Consider the following 23,292-nt stretch of genomic DNA (forward strand, 5'->3'; position numbering starts at 1 on the left):
CCTTCAAGGTTAAGGTTAACGTTACAAGAAGCCCCGACGTCCATCAATCTGAAAATCAATCAAAGCAGGCTTCCATGATAACCAAATATTTAAATTATTATTTGGTCCTCTGTTAGCGTGGCTTCGCTTCATCTTTCACTACAAAATTAAACTTTATCGTTTTTACTTCCTTTATTTTCTACTTCAGCTGATTCTGATTAGAAGCGAAGCAAAGCCATTACACTTTCTAAAATACCAACTACTAATTACTGCTAATAATTGTTGCTAATAATTTAAGTTAATAATTGACGCGAATAATTGTCACTAATAATTATCGTCAATAATTGTCTTCGATAATTGTCGCTAAGAATTATCATGAAGAATTCTTGCTAATAATTGTCACTAATAATTGTCACTAATAATTAACGCTTATAACACGAATATTGGCGCTAATAATTGTCTTTGATAATTGTCGCTACTAATTGTACTAATAATTGTCGCAATAATTGTCGCTAATCATTTTTGTTAATAATTGTCGCTAATAATTGTCGCTAATAATTGTCGCTAATAATTGTCGCTAATAATTGTCGCTAATAATCTCGCAGTCTTTATGTGGAACCTTTTGATTATGCAGTATGAGTTAAAAAAAATTCCTGTCTCTTCAATGATTCTGCGGCTTCTTAGAAAATCCTTAATTAATTAACGACGTATTAATATTAATTACAGCAGCGAGTCTCCCGATGAGTTCAAGGCCAATAAAGACAAAGAAAGTGTCTCGCGGGAGCAGCCGAACGTAGTTTCCCCCAAAATGAGTTTCGTCTTATGGAGAAGCTGCAGTAACTGATTTATTAACCAGATTACTAAAAACTCGTCTTCCAAAAACTAAACTTGGGTTATTTTAATGTGACGGATAGAGAAAGAAAAAAACACGTCTTCACGGTGATTAAAAATCCGAACTGTCTTCGTTCAGCGTCCTCTGAGTTTTCTGGCAGAGAGAAGATTCGTACGTGATGAGGAAACGCCGTTTTGCTGCCAAACTACGGAAAATGTGTTGAAATAAAGTGCGTTGGCTGAGAGCCTTCTGTTTCTGGACTCACAAGCTGTTCGGTTCGTGCCTCCTCTTCCTCGAGTGCACGTCTAGCAGCTCCAGTTGATTAATTATAATCATTATAATAATCATTTATAACCTCTCACAACCCCAGAACAAGCGTTTACAGTCTGGTTAAGGTGAGCGAGAGACAACAATAAACTATATGACAGAGGTTCAAACCCAGGCCACCTCAGTGTTAACCGCTACGCCACCACGCCGCCCAGCAATAATCACCTTCATCATAAATATGAGCCATGACAACCAAAATATTCACCACTACTCATTTAAACAATGAAAAACCTCTCCTGAATGTGTATTTATGCACCAAACTGTTCCAATAAAACAAAAGATTTTGGCCATTTATAGTAATATACTCATACTTTATAAACTGAGTATGAGTCACGAAGTAAAGCTGCATAGATTCATAGTTAAGGTATATTTTTCATGCACAAAAAAGGCAGTGTAAGCCTGAACAGGTGGAATGGAGAACATAAATATTATGCTTCTGGAAAAAAAATGCAAAAGTATCTTGTTTTTGATTACTGCTTTTTTTTGGTAAAACTATCTTTTCCAAAGAAAATAAAAATGAATCAATAAAAAGATTCTAAAATATGGAGTCTTCCTGTTTTTCTCGTGTTAAATCGTATTAAACTGAATATCTTTTGGCATTGTTGGACTCTATTTTCTGATATTTTACGGATGAAACAATCACATTGATCAATGAAGACCTGTACGAGGGTCCAGGATCAGAGGTTTGACAGAGAAGCTTCAGGATGAGACGGTGTTTATTTGTCTGTAACCCTAAAAGCAACACATTAACTCTAGAACTGTAGAAGCGTTTGTTATTCCCAGTCAGAGCCTCCAGGGGAAGAACAGAGAAACGCAGTCAGTGTCTCAGATCTGCAGACTACGCATGCACTTTAATAATTGATTCCATGAAAGTTACTTTTCCTCCAGGATATAGACTTTTGTTGCACCAGCTGCGTCGGGCCGGCAGAGCAACAGAGCAACAGAGAGAACGGCTTCCGGAAGGAATTGCCACTTCTGCAAAAAACTAAACTAAACTAAACAAATGCCCCAAAAGAGAGTGGGCGGGTTTTAATCCCTACAGAATGTGAAACGACAGCCACAAGAAAGAAAACAGTAGTGTTAAAGACGAGGACATATCGAAGCTGCTTAACATCCCAATGTTTCACACTAAACCAACTACCAGGATCTTAGTGAACCCAGAGCAGCGTCTGGCAGGCAGAAGGACCAACTACCAGGATCTTAGTGAACCCAGACCACCGTCTGATAGGCAGAAGGACCAACTACCTGGATCTTAGTGACCCAGAGCAGCGTCTGGCAGGCAGAGGACCAACTATCAGCATCTTAGTGACCCAGAGCAGCGTCTGACAGGCAGAAGGACCAACTACCTGGATCCCATCATCACACTGCTTCAAACTTATGTTAAAAAAGTGTATATGACACGTTGCATGGAACGTCCAATTGAAAACAAGCAGCTGTGTCTCGTACTTACATCCCACCATCATCATGGCCACGGAGAAGATCTTCTCACCGTCGGTGGTGGGCGCGATGTTGCCGAAGCCGATGGTGGTCAGGCTGGTCATGGTGAAGTACAGGGAGGTGATGTACAGCGAGTCCTTGCCGGGGCCGCCCTCCCATTGGCCGGAGCCGCTGGCGTTGTAGCGGTACGGCGAGCCGATGCTGAGGGCCAGCTGGTAGAGCCAGCTGTCCATCTTGATGGTGTTGGTGGCCTCGTCGATCACCTCGTAGTCCCCGATGCTGTACCTGTCAGGGACCCACACCTCTTTGTGATGTCATCATCACGACACGGTTGCTTGTATTCTAGTATTATTGTGCAAAATGCTTACATAATATTATATATAGTATTTTTAACATTCATGTATAGGACGACATATTAGGGCCACTGTAGGTAATTAAAATTTTTTTTTTTTTAAAGTCATAAAAACTGATATTTTCTGAGATTATAATGTATTGCATTATTGTGATTATTATAATTTATTATAAAGAGTGATGATGGCTGAGTGTTGCATACATACAGCTGTTTTTTTTGTTCGATTTAATTATAATTCATGACAAAATGCTTCCAAAATGTGTTCGACCCATTGTAATTTTTATATTGTCGATGGATGATCCGATAAATCTTAAGGGTTGCCATAGCGATGTCCTCGCTGACAGTTGGCCTCTGAGCAGAGCAGATAACTCAGTAGGAAATTAGAAATTTGGGAATTTAATCTCAAGAGAATATCTCCAAAAAAGAATTCTCAGAATATTCTGTGGTTGAGAATAATGACCCAAAGGACAGAATTCAGCTTGAAAACACTTCAGACGTCTATTATTTATACACACATCCTTTAAAACCTAAAAATACTCGGAGTTAAATTTGCTCAAACATGAACGTCTATTTAACCAAACCGAGAACGCGCTTATTAAAAAGCATTAATCATTCATGTGCGAACATCAACAACATTTTAAGGCTTCACTTCTGGTCTGACGAGGCTCATATTCAGTTATTAAAGGTAACTGACTTTATTAACTTCATCTCAATGTGAGAGAATTATCGCGGCATTCAAGGGATGAAAATTAACGGAGAAAAAAAAGAAAACGACCTCCAATTGGAGCCGTGATAATAACGGAGCGAGTGAGGAGAGATTTGAAAAAGAGGATTGTTTGTTTTTTGGGGATGTGACTGAATCAGCGTTTCCCCCCCGACGTTCCAGCAGGAACCCAACGAAGCTGCAGCAGATGCTTTGTAACGAACAGAGAAGGGAGGCGGCGATATTTCCCAGCAGCCAGCGGGAGATTTTTAGAAACTGTGATGGAATGAGAGTTCCCCTTAGTGTTTACCAGATGCAGGCCAGCCAGTGGGCCACCAGTCCGAACACGCAGACCAGCAGGACCAGGACGGCGGCGCCGTACTCCAGGTAGTGGTCCAGCTTCCTGGCCACCCGGCCCAGACGCAGCAGGCGGACCACCTTCAGGGAGCTGAACAGGCTGCTGATGCCCTGAGGGGGGGATGGGGGTGAGGGGAGAGCAAGGGAGGAGATGGATGATTAGTAAAAGGGGACAACGAGGACCAACTATCAGGATCCTTTGACCCAGAGCAGAGCCTGACAGGCAGATGACCAACTACTAGGATCCTTATCCCTGAGCAGCGTCTTGCAGGTCACACATTTTACATTTACAGCCTGAATTGAAAGTAATTTGGAGACTCGTATCGCCTCTCTGTATTCAGTAATACATTTAGTAATACATCTCAGTTTGAGAGGCTGCAGTAATGGAAACTTCTTTAAAAGACTTCACAGAGAGACAACGTAAAGGGTTCTAGCGAGGAGAGTCGATTCAGAAGTAAAGAAAAACAACAGTGTGCTGTCAGCTTGTTTTTAGTCCACCCACAAATAAGTAGATGCATTTCAAAACACACACACACACACACACACTACTAAGACACCTCCACACACCGCCAGTAAGTGTTAAAATGCTCAGATCCCACAAGGTTCCTTTTGTTTACATCCCTTTCCTGCAGCTGAGTTTTTTTAATGTATTTATTTGGTTTCTCAATATCAGTGAGCACTTTGATTAAAAAGTAAATAAAAAAAAGAAAGAAGAAAGAATGCGGCGAGGCTGACAAAATGTCATTTAGAAATAATTTTGATGGATGTTGAAGTGTGGCTTAGAATGCAATTTGCACACTTCAACATCCATCAAAATGATTTCTACGTGACATCTAGTCCATTTTATATGCAGCTTGGAGCTCGAGAGGAAACGAGAAAAAAAAAAGGTCCCTGCAGAAAGGGAGCAGACAAACACTTATTTCCACGATCCATACTTCTAGTCCAAAAGAACAGCAGGAAGTTCACCTATTAAATGACCCCAAATAAAAGACGGACCTCAAGGGATTCAGGTATTCTTGTTTACAGGTTGGGTAGAAAAGCGAAAACCAGAGCAGAAAATAACAAATAAAAGTAACAAAATAAAGTTCTGCATAATTCAGACAGGATTACGACCAAATATGGGGGATACTGAAAAAAGATTGGAATTTAAACATAGACTGTATGTAAGATGTTGAAGTAGTCATGGTGATGTCCCCCATTGGTTGGTCAAGTTTTTGAAGCCTCCAATTTAGATTTTTAGCAACCAGTGAAGGAAATGACCATATTTGGACTGTGGGAGGAGCGACGGATGGATCTGATGAACAAGAGCAGCAGAGCAGCACCATTACTGGGTTTGGATCCATATGGTTTCTGGTGTGAAGCTGCTAACGAAGTTAGCTTCAATATTCAAGGTCAACTTTACAGCTACGTGTTAAAGTCATCTTAGTAGCTAACTAGCATTGGTAGTGACCTATCAATCAGCATCCCCTGCTTTCTGGTCTGGTGGACTCTAAATGGACCATAATGTACTAAATGAACATCATGCTAGATTGAAGAAGACTTGAAACTAGAGATTGAGACCATAAACTCATGTTTAATAAGTAAAAATACATAAATAAATAAGTCCTGCATAAATAAGTCCTGCATTTCTACAGGCCGTTATGAAAACCAAGCTGGTATCAAGAATGGTTTGTAGCCATAAAAGTTTCTGAGCATCAGAGCCACAGAGCATGCACGTTACCATAGTAACCGTCACTCCTGCATGAGTGTGCACGTGTAAGAAGAGAGGCAGATACTCTGATCAGCATGCATGGGCATACATTATAATATAAGATGTGTGTAACATCCTGCAGTGATATTGTAATTCTACGCAGCAGCACGTCTTCCAAACACAGTCGGCTGAGAGAAAGGAGGCTCCAAAACAAACAGGATTGCTTTCAGACCTGAGGAGCAGCAGCTCAGGAGCCCAGAGGCGCCGCCGCCACGCTCCGCACGATCCGTTTGAACACAATTAACAAAAAGCTGAGTGTCGGGAGCAGCCGGGGCCAACACGGCAACGACCCGAGCTAAATATTTACAACAACAAGAAAGAATATGTTGGAGCATCGAGAGAAGAAGCAGCAAGTCAGCAGGGTTATCTAATGATGGAGCGGAGCGTGTTATGTAACTTCACCTCCACCACGTTCTACATCTTCAGCTGGGAACCTGCTCCACCTTTCTACCCTCCACCTCGTCTGAACCCCGGAGACAAACCTGAGTCAGCATCTTTCTGCCTCAGCTTCATTCTGCATAAACGCATCCAGAAAACCTCAAACAGGTGCTGGATCGGAGGAAAACAACATCTGAATTCATGTCCATTCTCTCTCACGTGTCTTTCTTAAAAGCTGAATAAACAGAGATACCTTCCACTGCAATATGACGGCCAGTTAAAATTCTAATTATCGCTTATCATTCCCCTCCAGTTCATTAGAACTACAGCTCCCAGAAGGCTTTGAGAGCATGCAAATGAAACGTGCCGCTGTAGTTCCATCTACCAAACATACAATACGCTAAAGTCCCTTTAAGAGCATTTCTGCACACAAACAAAATGTTGAAGAAAAGGTTGAAGTGGTTAAAAACCGTGTCTATCATCCAGTAACAGAAATCCTTATTATATTCTGATTTTTTACAGCGAATAAACATACTCAGAGATGTTAGAAGGGTTTTCACTTGAAATATTTACAACTTATAATATTTATAAAAAATAGATCCCCCCCTAAACGCTACACGTTGGCCCTTTAATTATAATTGTTGACGAATAAAAAACGAACTGTTCACTAATTATTTTCCAAAAAAGGACAAACAAGCACATTTGAACCCAAAGAAGTAAAATGTGCTGATAGAGCGTATACCAGTGGAAACCAGCCCACTCTAATTATCTCTGTTTGCAGGATTCCTCACAGCGTTAACGCATTAAAAGATCATTTACTGGTTTTTAAGGACGGGCAGCAGATTCAAATGAGTAATATGGACCGGAGCCTTGTTCAGTGACGTGATTGTGGTCGGAGGATTTCAATCTGCCTGATTGGAAGTCGTTTAATCACCGTGAGGTAATCTAACTAATTAAGGCCAATGGAGATACTTTGAGATTGAAAAAAAAAAATCCCATTACTGCACAGGTCGGCTTAAAAAGTCCCAGTGAAACTGAAGTAATCCTCGGTGGAATGAAGTATGTGAGAGTTGTACAGGGATTGGAATCCCTCACATTTGATAGGACACCTTCCACGTTGATGAAAGTTTCAGTTCTCAACACTGAGGAGAGCTTTATTCTGGTGTGAAGGTGTTTTAATCCTGTCAACATGAGGCTAAATGTTAAACTGAGTATGTTATTTAGGATATTTTAGCATCATGAGGTGCGTTTTGGTTCAGCAGCTTTTGTTTTGACAGCTGACAGACAGGAAGTAGGAACCATCTGTGGCCATTAGTGGAGTTGAACAATTAGCAGCTGAAAGAAAACGAGCTCTTACATCTCTCTCTCTGGTTTCCTTTCATCTTCACTTCCTCCATCCTCCTCCTATCCTCTCACCCGTCTCTCCCCTCACCCGTCTCTCCCCTCGTAGACCTTTCTCCCCAGCAGCCTTGTCGCAGCGGGAGAAGAACAGGTGTAACAATGGCGTCAGAGTCCCAGAGGGCCACGACAGCGAGTAGAATAACAGGGTTGAAACTTTAATGCCGTTCGGCCGTGATCCATGTTTTTTATTATACGTCTCCACCTCGCGCTGCGACGGGTGGAGACGTCTGCCGTGAAGGAGGCCAATTCTGACAGCGACGCAGTTTTTTTCAGTCTGAATTTTTTTTTCTAAGTTGAAAGTTGGCAACTTCCTAAAAACCTAGATGGCAACTTCCAAAAAATCCTAGATGGCAACATCAAAAAATCAAGATAGCAACTTCCAAAAAAACCAAGATAGCAACTTCCAAAAAAACCAAGATGGCGACTTCCAAAAAAACCAAGATGGCGACTACCTAAATGCCGAACTCAAGGCTTCAAAATGGTCCTCAAACCAGCGGGTGACGTCATGGTGACCATGTTCACTTCTATGATATGAGCTGTGGCGACGAGCTAGCCACTGAGGTCCACAGACTTAAAGGCACGCTACATGAGGAAAGAGAAGCTCCAATAACAACGCACACAGAGGGAGGTTGCTCTACATAGCTGTTTCCTGCTACATTAACGCCAGCACCTTTAAGTCATTCTGTCCACCTTTCCATTCTCCCACCCCCCCTCTTTCCATGCAGAGTGTTAATACCCCCCCCCCAAGACAGGAGATGAACAACTTCCTCCCGGCTACGTCAGCTGAAGCTGGCTGCAGCAACAACACACGCCACACACAGAAAGGTCAACCCGGATTAGACGCATGCTGGGTCCGGAGCTGCCGGGCTCCTCAGTGGCAGCAGGTGGCTCCAGGACCCCCCCTCCCGTCAACACACAGTCTGCTGCAACGTGACGGAGCATCGGCAGCAGAGTCTCTCATCGTAGTTTTTCTGCCGTGCTCTAACTTCAGCGGCGCTGCTGATGTAACCGCCGACCTCGACGTGTCTCCGTGTGGGTGTTGCTGCAATCTCAGAAATGTCAACAGGACGGAACATTTTTAACACCTTAAAAAAGAAGAAAGTGTGTTTGTATAACTTGTCTTTTGTGCCGGTGAGGATACGACTTTAATAGAAGAGATATCGCAATCTATCCAACTTTTACACGTTAAGAGTGGATAAATATGCAATTACTGAGATTTTGCAATGAAATCCTACTTTAAACTGTATAAAAGTAGCATATGCTCATGATAATGATCTCTTTATATATTGAATATGTTAACATTCATAACTGATTGCTTTTGTGTTAACATTTGGACTAATAATACAGAAGCTGTTTGTTGTGGCTTTGATATCAGGACCGTCTTGTTCCCAGGTTTCCCTTTCATTGGAGAACAGTGAGCGTTTTATTCATACGACCCCCCACTGATGATTGTTTAATCACGATATAGAAGTCGGATTCTGTGGTGCTTTAATGGAGGCTGTGAGCTGAAGAGATGAAACTAAAGCTACCGTTATCCAAATGGAAACGTCTTCATCAAATTTACAAAAATGACCAGATTCATACGATTTAGTATCTGTCTTTATTTTCTCCTCAAAATAAATAAATGAAAATAATAAATAGTGAAACTAGGGGAACCAGACTGCTCTCAACGTGTTTAAACAATTTGTTTAAGATGTAAATGATAAAAAATTTAATAATTTAAAATTAATAAAAAAAAAATAATAAAACAATGAATTAATGCAAAAACATTTGATTTTCTTGACTTTATTTTGAGGATTTGATCATTTTTCCACTATATATATATATATATATATATATATATATATATATATATATATAGTGTACATATGTATATATGTATCAGCAAAGTGAACATATTTAGGGGTTTTCCGGTTGTACAACAAACAAACCAATGATTTGAAGAGTTTGAGTAATTTGTTACTGGCAATAATGATGATTGATCAACAACAACTGGAATGAAAATATGCATTAAAAAGGGTTTTGACCAACACCAGGAAGTCACACAGACGAGGAACGTTCCCCAAACGGAGAGAGGTTCTAGTTTGGACTCGGTAATTACTCGTAAGTTGAACGTGTCAACGGCTCGGCACCCGGCGTCTCAACTAAAAATACTTCCTGTCGGCTTCTTCAGCATCGGAGACGCGACAAGGGGGAAGTCAGACTGCAGCGCCTCTATAATCATCTCTGTCGTTTTCTTTCACACTGCAGCTCTCACACACACACAGATACACACACACATTCAAGCACTTTTCAAGCACTTCAAGGTGCATTTCCATGCTCTTCCAGCCCCTTCCAGCTGTGGTAAACTCCATATTTGTACCAATCCAATGGTCAGTATTCAGTCTACTTATTATGTCACTTGTTCATCACATTAAATGAGATGTTATTGTCCTCTAAACAACCAACATGATGTTTGGAGACAGCTTTTTACAGAAGGACCACAAATGAAAGGAAAACTAATTCCACTAACAGATCCACAGAAATATAATCACCAACTATGTTCATCATCTGTTCATCATCAAAAGTCATTTTTCATAAAGAAATGTCAGGAAATGCTGTTTTCAGTCCCTCAGATATGGAGATCTTCTTTTCTCTGTTCTATCATGGATGTCATCACATACAACACACATTTCAAGACCTTTATTCTACATCCAAGCACCTTTAAAACCTTAAAAACACCACACTAATAAAGTGTTTTCAAGGATTTCCAGCACCCGTACCAACCCTGACTCAGTTATTTTTGCCAGGAGGACCATTACACCTTTAAAGGACCTTCACAGCCCGTTTGATATCGGTCCAGGTTTTACCAGAGCCGAGGGGAATACAGTCTAATACTGGCTGGAAGTTAGTTTAAAAACCACATTAAGATGCAGTTCTGGTTCAACGGTTTAACGACTCGCTCAAGGTTTATTAAAACACCAGCAGCTCGGGTGACAACGTGAGCACGGACTCCTTTCTCTCTACAGGAAGTGGACCTGCTTAAAGCATGACGAGGCAACTTGTCAAATAAAACTAAATTAAAAAAATGAAAAACAGAATGAAACATCAACTGCTTTGATCATTTGATTAATATAATAAGAAATGTATATTGATATATATAAGAAAATAATAAAACCATAAAAAAATGTTTTTCCCAACTTTTTTATGTTGTTTGATTTCATGCTCATTTAATGCATTTACTGTCTTTTTAAAATAAACTTCCTGTTTCCAGAGGCAAAGCCAAGAAAACTACTTGGTTAATTAACATTAACATTTTACGTAACATCGGCTATGTCACCTAAACAACGTAGTAACGATACGTTTAATAAGTAGTAAAGTAGGCAACGTTCAGCAAAGTAATGTTTACCGCTTTACTATTGTTATATCATATTATTATCGTTACTATGGCAATGTAGAGCGTCACATGTGATACTACACTTCCTCTAGCGCCCCTTGCAGGTTGATTTTTTTATTTCATGGTAGTAGAAGTCCTCAACACACATTAGTAATATTGCTTAAATTACTGTATTATCACTTTTTTTTAAATACTTTTTGTCAAGTGACATCATCAGGACAAATTTGGAATTTGTCAAATTCCCACAAAACGGACAACATTCTCCTGACATTCTCAGTTGTAACAAATGCTAACACTCTAAACTACGATGATTAATATTAACGTGCTAAACACCAGAGTGTTAGCAATGACTAACATGATTTAGTCTATAAAACGGTCTATAATAGTGATACATATGCTACCAGAGCCCAAGACAAAATATTTTAATTGTGTATTTCTCAACCAACAGTCCAAAACCCAAATATGCATATGTTTGACATGTTCTTTCTTCAACAAACTGTCCAAAGATAATTCTGTTGTGACTTCAAGAGCAGCCAATTAACTAACGAGCTATTAAAAGTTTAAAATGTTGATCAGGACTAGAATGTCAGAGCTGAAGGAGGTGTGGAATAATCTTTTGTTTGTTAAAAGAAAAACACATAAAAGATGTTGAAAATGCTGCTGCTGGCATCTTAAATACTGCTATAATTATTATTATTATCATTACTGGCATCAATAAGCGCCCACTTGGCAGACACACACGTGAACACATTCTGGATGTGTGTGCACAAAAAAACACAAACAGCCAAAGTCTGCTTTTACTAAAACAACAAACACACACCCACTCGTAAATATTAAACGTTTGTTCTGGTTTGTTCTCGGCCCTTTCCACCGCCGTCTCATTAAAATCAGCCGGCAATCACGTGGAAAATCACACTTAATGGACTCCGGGTCGTATTGATGCAGCTCTCTGATATCTGATGGGTGTAAATGGCCGTGAAAACATATTCAGGAGGAGCCGTGATCGCCCACCGAGCGTCGCCCAGGAATCGAACAATCTAAAAAAAAAAACTCACATTCAACAGCATTTATATTCTCTCTCTCTCTCTCTCTCAAGTTAATTAGACACCAAAAATCGTAGCATCATCATCATCATCATTACACTCGGTCCTAATTGAATTCCACATGCCAGCAGGCTTAAATACATCCACATGACCTTAGAATGAGCCTATTGACGTTTTAAAGTATTTCAATAATGAAATTTAAAGCCGTTACAGCGTGACCGGCTCCGAGACTTTACTGGGAAAGTTAGAAAATACCAATTACCCCCCCCCCCCCTTCACTTACACAGGCAAACTGACATCCATTATCTCAGCTGGGGATAAACACGCACACTATCAATTATTAATCAGTAAACTTAATGAGCTTATTAGCTGGAGATGCTACCTGCTGTTGTGTGTCACGCAAGGCAAACAGCCACAGCAGCAGCTTTGTGAGCCTCACGCTGATGTTTAGTGGTTTACACAACCAACACTTCGTTAATTAGCTGGAGATGCAAACTGGCTGTTGGAGGGAATGCCGTGAGGATATTTTTAGTCAAAAATAATGGCGGTCTTAGATAAAAGGTCACGTGATCCCAAAAGTCATAATTATTACATTTTTTTAAATATTCTTTTATTCACATTATTTTATTTAAATGTTATTCTATTTTGTATTAGTTTTTTTATTTCCTGCTATTTCGCGACAATTACTATGATTATAGCTTTTAATTTTATTTTATTACATTTTTATAATTTTATTGCCTTGCTTTTATTGGATCAAACTGTTAAATTGCTTAATTGCTTTTTCTCTTTTCTGTGTTTTTTTCCACAGCTGACACTAATTTTGGGGTCCTGATTCATCTGTGAAACACTGAACTTCTCTAATAACCTGTGAAAAATACAAATAAATTAAAATTCATGACAATCTATCAGTGAAAAACGGGCTTATCCAAAATAAACAAAAATATTATTAATTATATTTGGATAAGTTGGAGGCAGGTCACTTAAAATAAAATGTATCAAGCATATTCAGTCAAATATTACCTAAAGGTTCATATACATATTTAAGTAATAATTATTCATTATTTAAAATACAAACACCACTGGTAGAATGACCCTAATCACAATCTCAATTCATCTAATTTAATTTAATTTAACCACTGCAGTCTGTTTGTCACATCCAAAGCATCTCCCAGCCTGTTTGTCTCCGAGCCAAAACATTTCTACATCATCTCCAAGAACATTTCGCTGTTCTTCAGTCTGAGGATGAGAACAGTTTGCCAAATATCGTATCCAACCTCTTTCCTCTTCTGTCCGTCCTTTACGAGCAACAAAATAAATCTCAAACCAGCAAACCTCCTTCTTGCCTCACATGACAGATGTGTGTGAGATAACGAGCGAAACCACTTCCAGATGTAAAATGAGGTTGTTGTTTTCCTGTTACAAATCACATGTTAACACCAGGTGGAAACATCCACCGGGACTCAGCTGAGGCAGCCGGGGAGGCTCGACCAATCAGCAAACAGGAGACGGCTGACACAATGACACGATGACTCATCACCTCTCCAGCCTACTTACAGTAATGAAGGTACTCCAGATATGTGTGCTTCAATCTGCAATGTCATGACTCCATTTCACTCAATGATAATGTTGATTTAGTCGATCATTTCAATTATTTCTACAGGAGCGTTTGTTGTTTTTTTCTAAAATGTGACACACATTTGCAACTTCTTTCTCTGAATATCCCCCCTCTCTCGGCTCCACTTTTTTTTTCCTACAGTGGTCGTATTACGCCGTAGTACAAATGAATATACTGGAGTAGCAAAAAAAAAAAGTATTTCTCGTAGCATAGCTCAACATAACAAAGCGATATGAAGCCAAAGGTACCTCATCCACGTTCTCGAAGGCGTTGATGATGTCATAGGGCAGGCAGGACAGCAGGTCGATGACGAACCAGGTCTTCAGGTAGTTCATGCGGATGAGCTTGGGGTCGGAGATGACCTCGCCGCCGGGCCCCACGAAGGTGGTGTGGAAGTTGAGGACGATGTCGACGAGGAAGATGACGTCCACCACGCTGTCCAGCACCAGCCACACGATGTTGTTCTGCTTGGTCTTGAAGGAGACGTTGTAGGGCACCATGATGGCCGTGTAGAAGGTGAGGACCAGGATCACCCAGTCCCACGTGGTCTTGAAGGTGCAGTAGTGGAGGATGATGTGGGGTGGCGTCTTGGGGGCCTCCTGCTTGTACTGCGGGAGGATGTCGGAGTTCAGCTGCAACACCTGACGGGGACGAGAAATTCAAAATGCATTTGATACGATTTCACTGTTTATTTTTAAATTGAGCAAAATGAAAACAATTTATTGATTAATCACATTGAACTGAGAAAGTTTGGTTTATTTATGAGCCAATTAAACTTAAATTATTGTTATATTTTTGTGGAATATAACTTTAATAATATGCTAAAATTTATGCTTTAATATATTAAAGCACACATATTTGTTTTTTGTTTTTCCTTGATGTAAATTAGGGGCAGGATTTAAGAAGCATGTTTGCTTCTGTTTGCTCGTTCTCAATGTATTTGATTTCTGGATGATTTATGTTTGTATTTCTTTTCATTTACAGTTTGTTGAATGTTTGAGATAAATAAATAAAATACACAAAGCACATTTCTACGTTTCACCGTGGAAATAAAGAAACACAAAGAAGGATGAAATTAAATCATGTGATGAAAGCGTTGAAGTAAAAAAAAAAAACTCTACTACTTTGTTTTTTGTCTAGACAAAATTACCCACCGCTGCTAGCTGATTGTTTAGAGAGAGAGGGGATGCAGTTAAGGGAAATTGTTTTAAAATTTGTGATGTTTTTCCTCACATTTTCATCCATATTCATCTCTTTTTCTGTAAAGCTTCCCGTGACAAAAAACAACAACAAAAAAACGCATAATGAATAAATTTGGCTTGAAATGAGGCAGAAGAGGACAGGAATGAGAAACAGAAAATCAGACAAAAGATTTGACAAAAAATAAAAATAACAGCATTATATTTTTGCAGCGTGGCGATGACGACGCCTGCTGAGCTCCTCTGAATAACACGGAGGACATTGAATGCAACACGGATCACACATTGTTCTCTTTGCATCCAGCCGCTACACAGATGAATGATATATATAAATATATGACAATAAATTGTATACATTTCAACACAAACACTCATTTTAAGTACAGTGGAAAATTTGTTCTATTAGTATTGCAAGTGTGTATTACTAGTTGTACTGTTACTACTACCTTCTACACTTGTACTACTTATCTACTGCCGTTGCCATGGCAGCAAGCAGGGCTCAACAATAAGGATTGCCCGCTTGCTTCAGGGCAAGTAAAACGAAAACATTTAACACATAGTGCTAAATCTTAAACATGATGATTAACTTTAATTGGCTAACAAATTAAAGTAAAAATCAACATTAGGCAATTCATTTTTTTTTTTAACCCTACAGTGGCTATCACTACTTCTGGTATTACTAGTAGTACTAGCAGTACTTCTACAGTTCTACTACCAGCATAATGACTGGAATTAACTGTAACGGGCCTCGTATTAACAGTTATGTTATCTCCGTTAGCCCCCGTTAGCCTCTGTTAGCCCCGGTTATCCTCCGTTAGCCTCTGTTAGCCCCGGTTAGCCTCCGTTAGCTTCCGTTAGACCCACTTAGCATCCGTTAGCCGCCGTTAGCCTCTGTTAGCCTCCGTTAGCCTCTGTTAGCCTCCGTTAGCTTCCGTTAGCCCTCTCAGCGGGACTCAAGTCAAGGATCCGCAGCATAACTTTACGTTAACGTTTCATCCTCATCATCAAAGCTGCCAGTCAAACGGCTCCTGGTCAAGAGCGCCGCCGCTAAGCCCGCCAATTAGGAGCCCAGCGGCATTGTGGGGGTTGGAGGGATGGGGGGGGAGAAGACTCTACTTATGCAACACTCAACGGCGTCCTCGACAAGAAGACGCCAGCTGTGGCTTTCAGCATCATCTATAGAGGACGTGATGCAACCCTCTCCCATTACCCAGCAGCCACTGGGAGAGATGCTGTATTAAGTTTGTAACTCATTATTATGCAATTATTTCTTCCTTCCTGCCAACATCACTCCTCTCCTTACATTCTCCTCTTCCTTCCTTCCACACCTTCTTCACTTCATCCTTCCTTCCTTCAAAATAAAACTCCACATCTCTGAATAAGAAGGATGAATTAAAAATGGAATATTGTTCACTTTTAGCACACAGACTGTTTGACTCTTTAGCACGTCTGTTGCTCTACCCACAATGCAATGTGGGTGGGTGCGTCACATAAAAAAGCTTGGACACAAATGTAAAAGTCGGCACAATGTAAAATGTGTTGTAATTTTGAAATTATAAAATAAACAACCACACATATCCTTTGTTTATAACTCCATCTTTATACCCTATTATTATACATTATTAATTAGGGAGGGGGGCAGGTGGATGTTTTTAGACAGCACAGATATATACCGGTATATAATATTTTATATTTTAATGGTCAAAATCAAATCGCCAGAAACCAAACTATCAACTTTTCCATTAAAATGTCTCAAGTATCAAGTTTCCTTCCTCCCTCCCTCCTCTCCTTCCTCCCTTCTTATTTAATTCATTACTTTCCATTTCCTCTCTTAGGCAGCTTCCTCTCTTTGCCCTTTCACCCCTGCTGCTCTCATTTCACTGCACTTTTCCTTCCCTATCCTCTCTTTCCTCCCTTTTGCTTAAAACCCTTCATACATCTTCTTTCCTCACGTGCTCAGCAGAAACCCAAACTAATTCTGATTAAAGGCAACACGTCTCAAACTCAAAACCTTCATGAATAAAACAGGTGGGTGAGCTCAGACACGCCCCCTCCCCTCCTCCCCTCCTCCCCTCCCTCCTCCCAAAATCAATTTTCTAAATTCCAAGCAGTCACAATCATACAGAGTGCCCACAGCACCCTGCTTCCGTCTCCCCACCCAACATGCAATATTAATGGCACCCGGCAGTCCAACGGAGCGGCCCAGAAGAGAAAGCATTCGGCGTGTCAAACAACAACGGATGTGTTGAGGGGCGGGGCTACAAAGATGCTGGCACGCCGCGTCCGCCTATACAATTTATATTTATATAACTTAGCATGAGTAAAACGCTACTTAATGTTTCATACGAGGATTCATTTGTGCAGAAACAATGTTTAGAGCCACGAAGGCAAATTTGTAGCAGGTGTGTGTGTGTGTGTGTGTGTGTGTGTGTGTGTGTGTGTGTGTGTGTGTGGGTGTGTGTGTGTGTGTGTGTGTGTGTGTGTGTGTGTGTGTGTGTGTGTCTGTCGCCGGTGGTTGAATGAACACCAAAGGGAAGTTTTCAGTCTATGATGTCATTTTTCTCTACGGTGGAGCTTAATTGAAGCGTTGAAGAGGCATATTCAATGTTTTTATTAAAAAGGATGTGAATGTTTGGTTCTGCAAAAGATCTTATTTACTAAAGAAATGTATTTGTCTAGAAAAATAAACAGATTTAATGTTATTATTGAGTCTGGAGCTACAGTCTGAGATTAGAGAGGGAGGAAACAATTACCTCCTATGACGTATGATTATGAAAAAAATAATCATAAAAAGGTCTAAAAAAAAATCAAGTGCAATTGATTTTGGAATATTAAAGCTTTCAGATAGAAAGGAAATGAGAAATTAAAGTTTGAGGAGCTAACGGAACAGCAGCTTGACAGGAAGTGACATCAGGACTTAGAAAAAATACAAAATATAGAAAAATTAGAGTGATGTTGAGTCCCCAATAAAACGTATTATTGTTATTTGACAAGCTGTAGTATTTAACTTGTGTGAAATGTTCCTAACTTGGGTCTTGAAATGTTGTTGTTATAATTTATTTATCTTATTTCAAGCGTTATTGTTGTGTGGTTCTTTCGTCTACATTGTTTAGTTTAAACGTTTTTTTTCCCTCTATGTGAAACATCTTGAGATTAAGTTTGTATTTTAAATTGTGCTATATAAAGCAAATTAGTTATCATCATCATTATTATAATTGTTATTAGTTTATTTAACAAATAAAATCCAAAATGCGGAAACTTTATTCTACAAATGAAATGTGTTACAGTGAGAAAATTAATAAAGTTGAAAAAAACCCGGCTCTGGAAGTCTGGTGATGATTGAGAACGGATCTCTGGAAGTTGGGAACTAATTCTGGTTTCCATGGCGACCTGCAGTCTAACTCACCTCGGCCAGTCTGGACGGCTTGTGGCTCGTGACTTCGTGCTTGTCGATGGGCGGCGGCTTCGGCGGCGTGTTGCGGTTGTTGGTGAGCGCCCGAGTCAGCCGGGCGAACTTGGTCCATCCTGCAGGAACAAGACAACAAAAACACACACATCACAAATCACATTCAACCACAAACACACACACACACACACACACACTCACACACACACACACACACACACCAGCTCCCAGTTGTTGACACACTTCACCCAGTTCACCAAACCAACTGGGACACACTGGAGATGCAAAATATTCCCACAGCTCCCACTTGTACTTTGCCACTAGGGGGCTCCTCCTCCTCCTCCATCTTCCCCCCCACACACTCGGGAGCTCATGTTTACAATAACGGCCCGGTGTCCTTGAACGCAGCAGACTCTCCGGCAGCTGCAGGGTTCCTGCCCTGATGGACTCCGACCTTCGTGTTGGAAGCAGATGAAGGAGAAAGTCTGCTTCGGGGGATCGATACCACCACAACTATACATTTAGCATATGTTTGTTTCGGGAAATTAAAGCTCTGTAGATCCATGCTGAAGCAGTCAGACGGCTCATTAGTGTTTCTCTATAGGATTCTCTAGAAGACTTTTATAAAACTGACAACCTCTCATGGATAAACACTATGTTTCATGAGTCTCAGATGTTCAGGGTCAGTGTTTGAGATCATTTCCATCATCCTGCTGCTGGAAAAGAGGTTGAACGGTGAAACAGAAGCAGCCAAGAGACGGAGGCATTGTCGGGCCTCCCGGAGTATCGTCCATGTACCATCGACCCTGTCTGGTGAGCACTGATTGGTCGTTGAACTTCACTATTTGCAGGACTAAAAACTTAAGACAATATTGAAGTCCCAGTCGGCAACATTTGTTTGATCACATTCACTGAAGCCGACACTACGCTCCCATAGAACAACATAAATCATCCGGTTTTAGAAAAAAAGCGTGCCTACGTGCACGTAGAGCCTGTTGTTTGTTTTGCAAAAATCGAAAGAGCCCGGATCATCCTGTCCAATCAGCACGCAGGGCTGTGTTCGTGCACACACAGAGCCCCTCCCCCCTCGGGTCGTTCCACTATCACAGGGGGGAGGCGGAGGGAAGTAGCAACAAGCTTCCAATTCCTCGTTAAAAACCCAAACGAGGAGGTCCAAAACAACCAAGGAAAAGAAAACACCGGTGGAAAAGAAGGATGGCGACGGTGCCCGTGATAAAACCAGAGTCAACATCGGACCCGCGTTTCAAAGGTGGCGTGATCGAAGGGATTTCAAAGGGCAGGAAGTCGAGGGGGAGGAGCTCGGTGGTCGTGGGGGAGGAGCTCGGTGGTCGTGGGGGAGGAGCCTGAGAGTTGTAAACATTCAAAATCTGACAGAGTGCCCTCCATCCGCCGTCAGTTTTATGACCAAACATAGGATAAAACTCCAGCAAAATTCTCCTGTTTTTATTCCGATATTGGAAATGTGTCTGCGACAGTAAAATCAATGCAGATAATAAACAATATTATAAAAAACGTACAGGTGTGAGTGATGCAAACGTGTTCAAATGGCAGAATTCCTATTAGACATATTATAACTACATCTAATATTGTTTGGATACACCAGAAGATTATACAGAAATATAGACGCAGTTTTAAATATGTTTATAACGTTAACAAAACTACTTGGTTAGGTTAAATAAAAGATCCTGGTTCGGCTTAAAAGAACGTTAAACTTTTAATGTGACGTTAAAGTAAGTTTCACAATCGTGCATGAATATGGGTCTCCTTCTGCAGACTTTGATTAGAAACGTTATTGTGATGAGGCAACAAAACTGGGAAAAATACATTTCCACAAGTGTGAACAGTAAGATAACAGTGTTATCTCAATGTTAAATGTTAAACCCTAACCCTCAGTATCAAACCCTGTTTATATCTTATATTGTGCATCGTCATCAGCATTCTTTAACTTTACACTACTTCTAACTTCCGTTCGACCTTTTCCCATTTCTGTGATTAATATTATTTGGTCTCGGTGGCCGATGAGCGTTTCATCACGCCGTCCTGAAAGCTCATTAGAAATGCGGTGGAAATGCACAGCAAGCATCGTGGAAGGCTTTGTGTATCTTTAAAAACCCACATCACTGTGTGTCTGTGTGAACAACACCCCCTCCTACTGCACCGCTCTAAAAATAAAAAACATATAAACGCTTGAAAAGGGCAAAGAGTCACACGGCTTCACACATCAGGATCGACCTGACCCTTTGAAGAGGCCATTAGGAGTTCAACTTTGAAACAGCTTTTAACCCTCGGGGCTCCAGCAGCCCTGAACACACCAACCCCAGCATGTTTGATGATGCTTAGGATTATAGCATCATACATAGTACAAATAATAAACTTTAGAAAAAAAGCATTTCGCTTATTTGCCTTTTTTTTGTACAGACACTGTATCCTCATTTTAGCTGAAATAGATAAAGAATAAATACATACAAAATACAGTTATTTAGGTAAAGTTCATATTTATGTTTATGTGACCTTTAAAAGCAGTCTTGGTTTATTCTGCTGTATACTTTATGACAGAAACATGACTCAGCAGAATCACACTCTGATTGAACCAATCTACAGGAATGAACTGACATTCTTCAGACCTGCAGCTTCTCTAATGGAGAGAGGAAATAGATACGCTATCACTTTAAGACACATTTACATCATCAGGTTCTAAACATGCAGCTTTAATGAGTCTAACAGTTAACATGACAGTAACTCTTGTTCAACAGAAGAGAATTGAAGAAGTCTGTTTTATTTAAACCTGTTATCAGCTGGACTTCTTCACTGATTGTTGAGTCGTTCTAATACACAACTATAATACTATAAAGCTGAGATCCATACAGCGATGGATATCAACAATACTTTCTGTTCCCAGTTTCCCCCCCGAGGAGAATCTTTGTAACTTGCTTTGTGCAGCTAACTATGCATCCTCTGCCTCCTTTATGTGGTTTCTATATGCTAATACTTGAAATTGGCTGCGGAGGATAGTCATGCATAATAGCCGGGTACTCTCAGCCACAACAATAGTCTGTTTCCTGGAGGAATATTGCTGCAGCAAATGTTGAACTCACGATAAATATTGTACACTATATTGTTGGCAAATTGCTTCTCATAAGCAATATTTGTGTCCGTGTTCAAACAGAAGTACTGCCACTTTATTTACGTCTTTAAAGGCTCTTTTTTTTCATAAACTCAGCTTTATATGAACATGCTGTATTTTTTATCAACCCCTGGTCTACCGCTGGTCTAGCCCTAGTCTGCATCTGTTCTACTGCTGCTTTACCCCTGTTCCAACGCTGGTCTACCACTGGTCTACCGCTGGTCTAATGCTGGTCTACCACTAGTCTACCGCTGGTCTACCGCTGGTCTACCACTGGTCTACCACTGGTCTACCACTAGTCTACCGCTGGTCTACCGCTGGTCTACCGCTGGTCTAATGCTGTCTACCGCTGGTCTACCGCTGGTCTAGCCCTAGTCTGCATCTGTTCTACTGCTGCTTTACCCCTGTTCCAACGCTGGTCTACCACTGGTCTACTGCTGTCTACTGCTGGTCTACCGCTGGTCTAATGCTGGTCTACCACTAGTCTACCGCTGGTCTACCGCTGGTCTAATGCTGGTCTACCGCTGGTCTACCGCTGATCTAACGCTGGTCTACCACTAGTCTAATGCTGGTCTACCGCTGGTCTACCGCTGGTCTACCGCTGATCTAACGCTGGTCTACCACTAGTCTAATGCTGGTCTACCACTGGTCTACTGCTGTCTACTGCTGGTCTACCGCTGGTCTAATGCTGGTCTACCACTAGTCTACCGCTGGTCTACCGCTGGTCTACCACTGGTCTACCACTGGTCTACCGCTGGTCTACCACTAGTCTACCGCTGGTCTACCGCTGGTCTACCGCTGGTCTACCACTGGTCTACCGCTGGTCTAATGCTGTCTACCGCTGGTCTAATGCTGTCTACCGCTGGTCTACCGCTGGTCTAATGCTGGTCTACCGCTGGTCTACCACTGGTCTACCGCTGGTCTACCGCTGGTCTAATGCTGGTCTACCGCTGGTCTAATGCTGGTCTACCGCTGGTCTACCGCTGGTCTACCGCTGGTCTAATGCTGGTCTACCGCTGGTCTACCACTGGTCTAATGCTGGTCTACCCCTGGTCTACCGCTGGTCTACCGCTGGTCTACCGCTGATCTAACGCTGGTCTACCACTAGTCTAATGCTGGTCTAGCGCTGGTCTACCACTGGTCTAATGCTGGTCTACCGCTGGTCTACCGCTGGTCTAATGCTGGTCTACCGCTGGTCTACCACTGGTCTAATGCTGGTCTACCGCTGGTCTACCGCTGATCTAACGCTGGTCTACCACTAGTCTAATGCTGGTCTAGCGCTGGTCTACCACTGGTCTAATGCTGGTCTACCGCTGGTCTACCGCTGGTCTACCGCTGGTCTAATGCTGGTCTACCGCTGGTCTACCGCTGGTCTACCGCTGATCTAACGCTGGTCTACCACTAGTCTAATGCTGGTCTACCGCTGGTCTACCACTGGTCTAATGCTGGTCTACCCCTGGTCTAGCCCTTGTCTGCCCCTGGTCTACCGCTCCTCTTAAGCAGGAAACGATCACATCTTAATAGCGTGCTATCACTCTACTCTTGTGATAAAATATTTATCTGGTCCATCATGCCAAACAATTAAAGAACCCAATAAGCTGATTGAAGAAATCGAACGTGAACGCCAACGGTTATAATCTGACCAAGAAAAAAAAAAACTGCTGTAAAACTTCTGCATCTGTTTCTATGACGATGATGTGCCGTTTCTTCCCTGTAAATGTCAAACGGGCGAACGGCTGATGCTCGTTTTATTTCACTGAAGCAGAAGGTTTTTACTCGCCATGCCGTAAAGCTTCCATCACGGTATTAACTCCATTTACTCAAAAAGGTTTTAAGTGCTTTTTTTTTCTTCTCCGTCCTCCTTCATACAGTTGCAGAGGTTGCATAATTCACTGTATTGTACGTATGCATTATAGAGCACCGTCGCCCGCATGTGTTTGAAAATAATAGTGAACCACTGGCTCGGAAAGCAAACCCAGAACCACTTTCATC

General features: G+C 41.2%; 1 protein-coding gene across 1 annotated transcript in view; it reads right to left on the bottom strand.

The window, feature by feature from the left end:
* The window catches only part of kcnh5b (potassium voltage-gated channel, subfamily H (eag-related), member 5b), an 86,879-nt gene that overhangs the window by 46,675 nt on the left and 16,912 nt on the right, over positions 1–23,292 (bottom strand). Inside the window, exons 5-8 of the mRNA XM_084013654.1 lie at positions 18,156–18,274; positions 13,799–14,191; positions 3,941–4,098; positions 2,589–2,860 (exon numbers count right to left, since the gene is read on the bottom strand). Coding sequence (XP_083869780.1) covers positions 2,589–2,860; positions 3,941–4,098; positions 13,799–14,191; positions 18,156–18,274 — 942 coding nt within the window. The remainder of the gene's footprint in view (positions 1–2,588; positions 2,861–3,940; positions 4,099–13,798; positions 14,192–18,155; positions 18,275–23,292) is intronic.

Source organism: Eutrigla gurnardus (assembly GCF_963514095.1).
Source record: "Eutrigla gurnardus genome assembly, chromosome: 7".
Classification (NCBI taxonomy): Eukaryota; Metazoa; Chordata; class Actinopteri; order Perciformes; family Triglidae; genus Eutrigla; species Eutrigla gurnardus.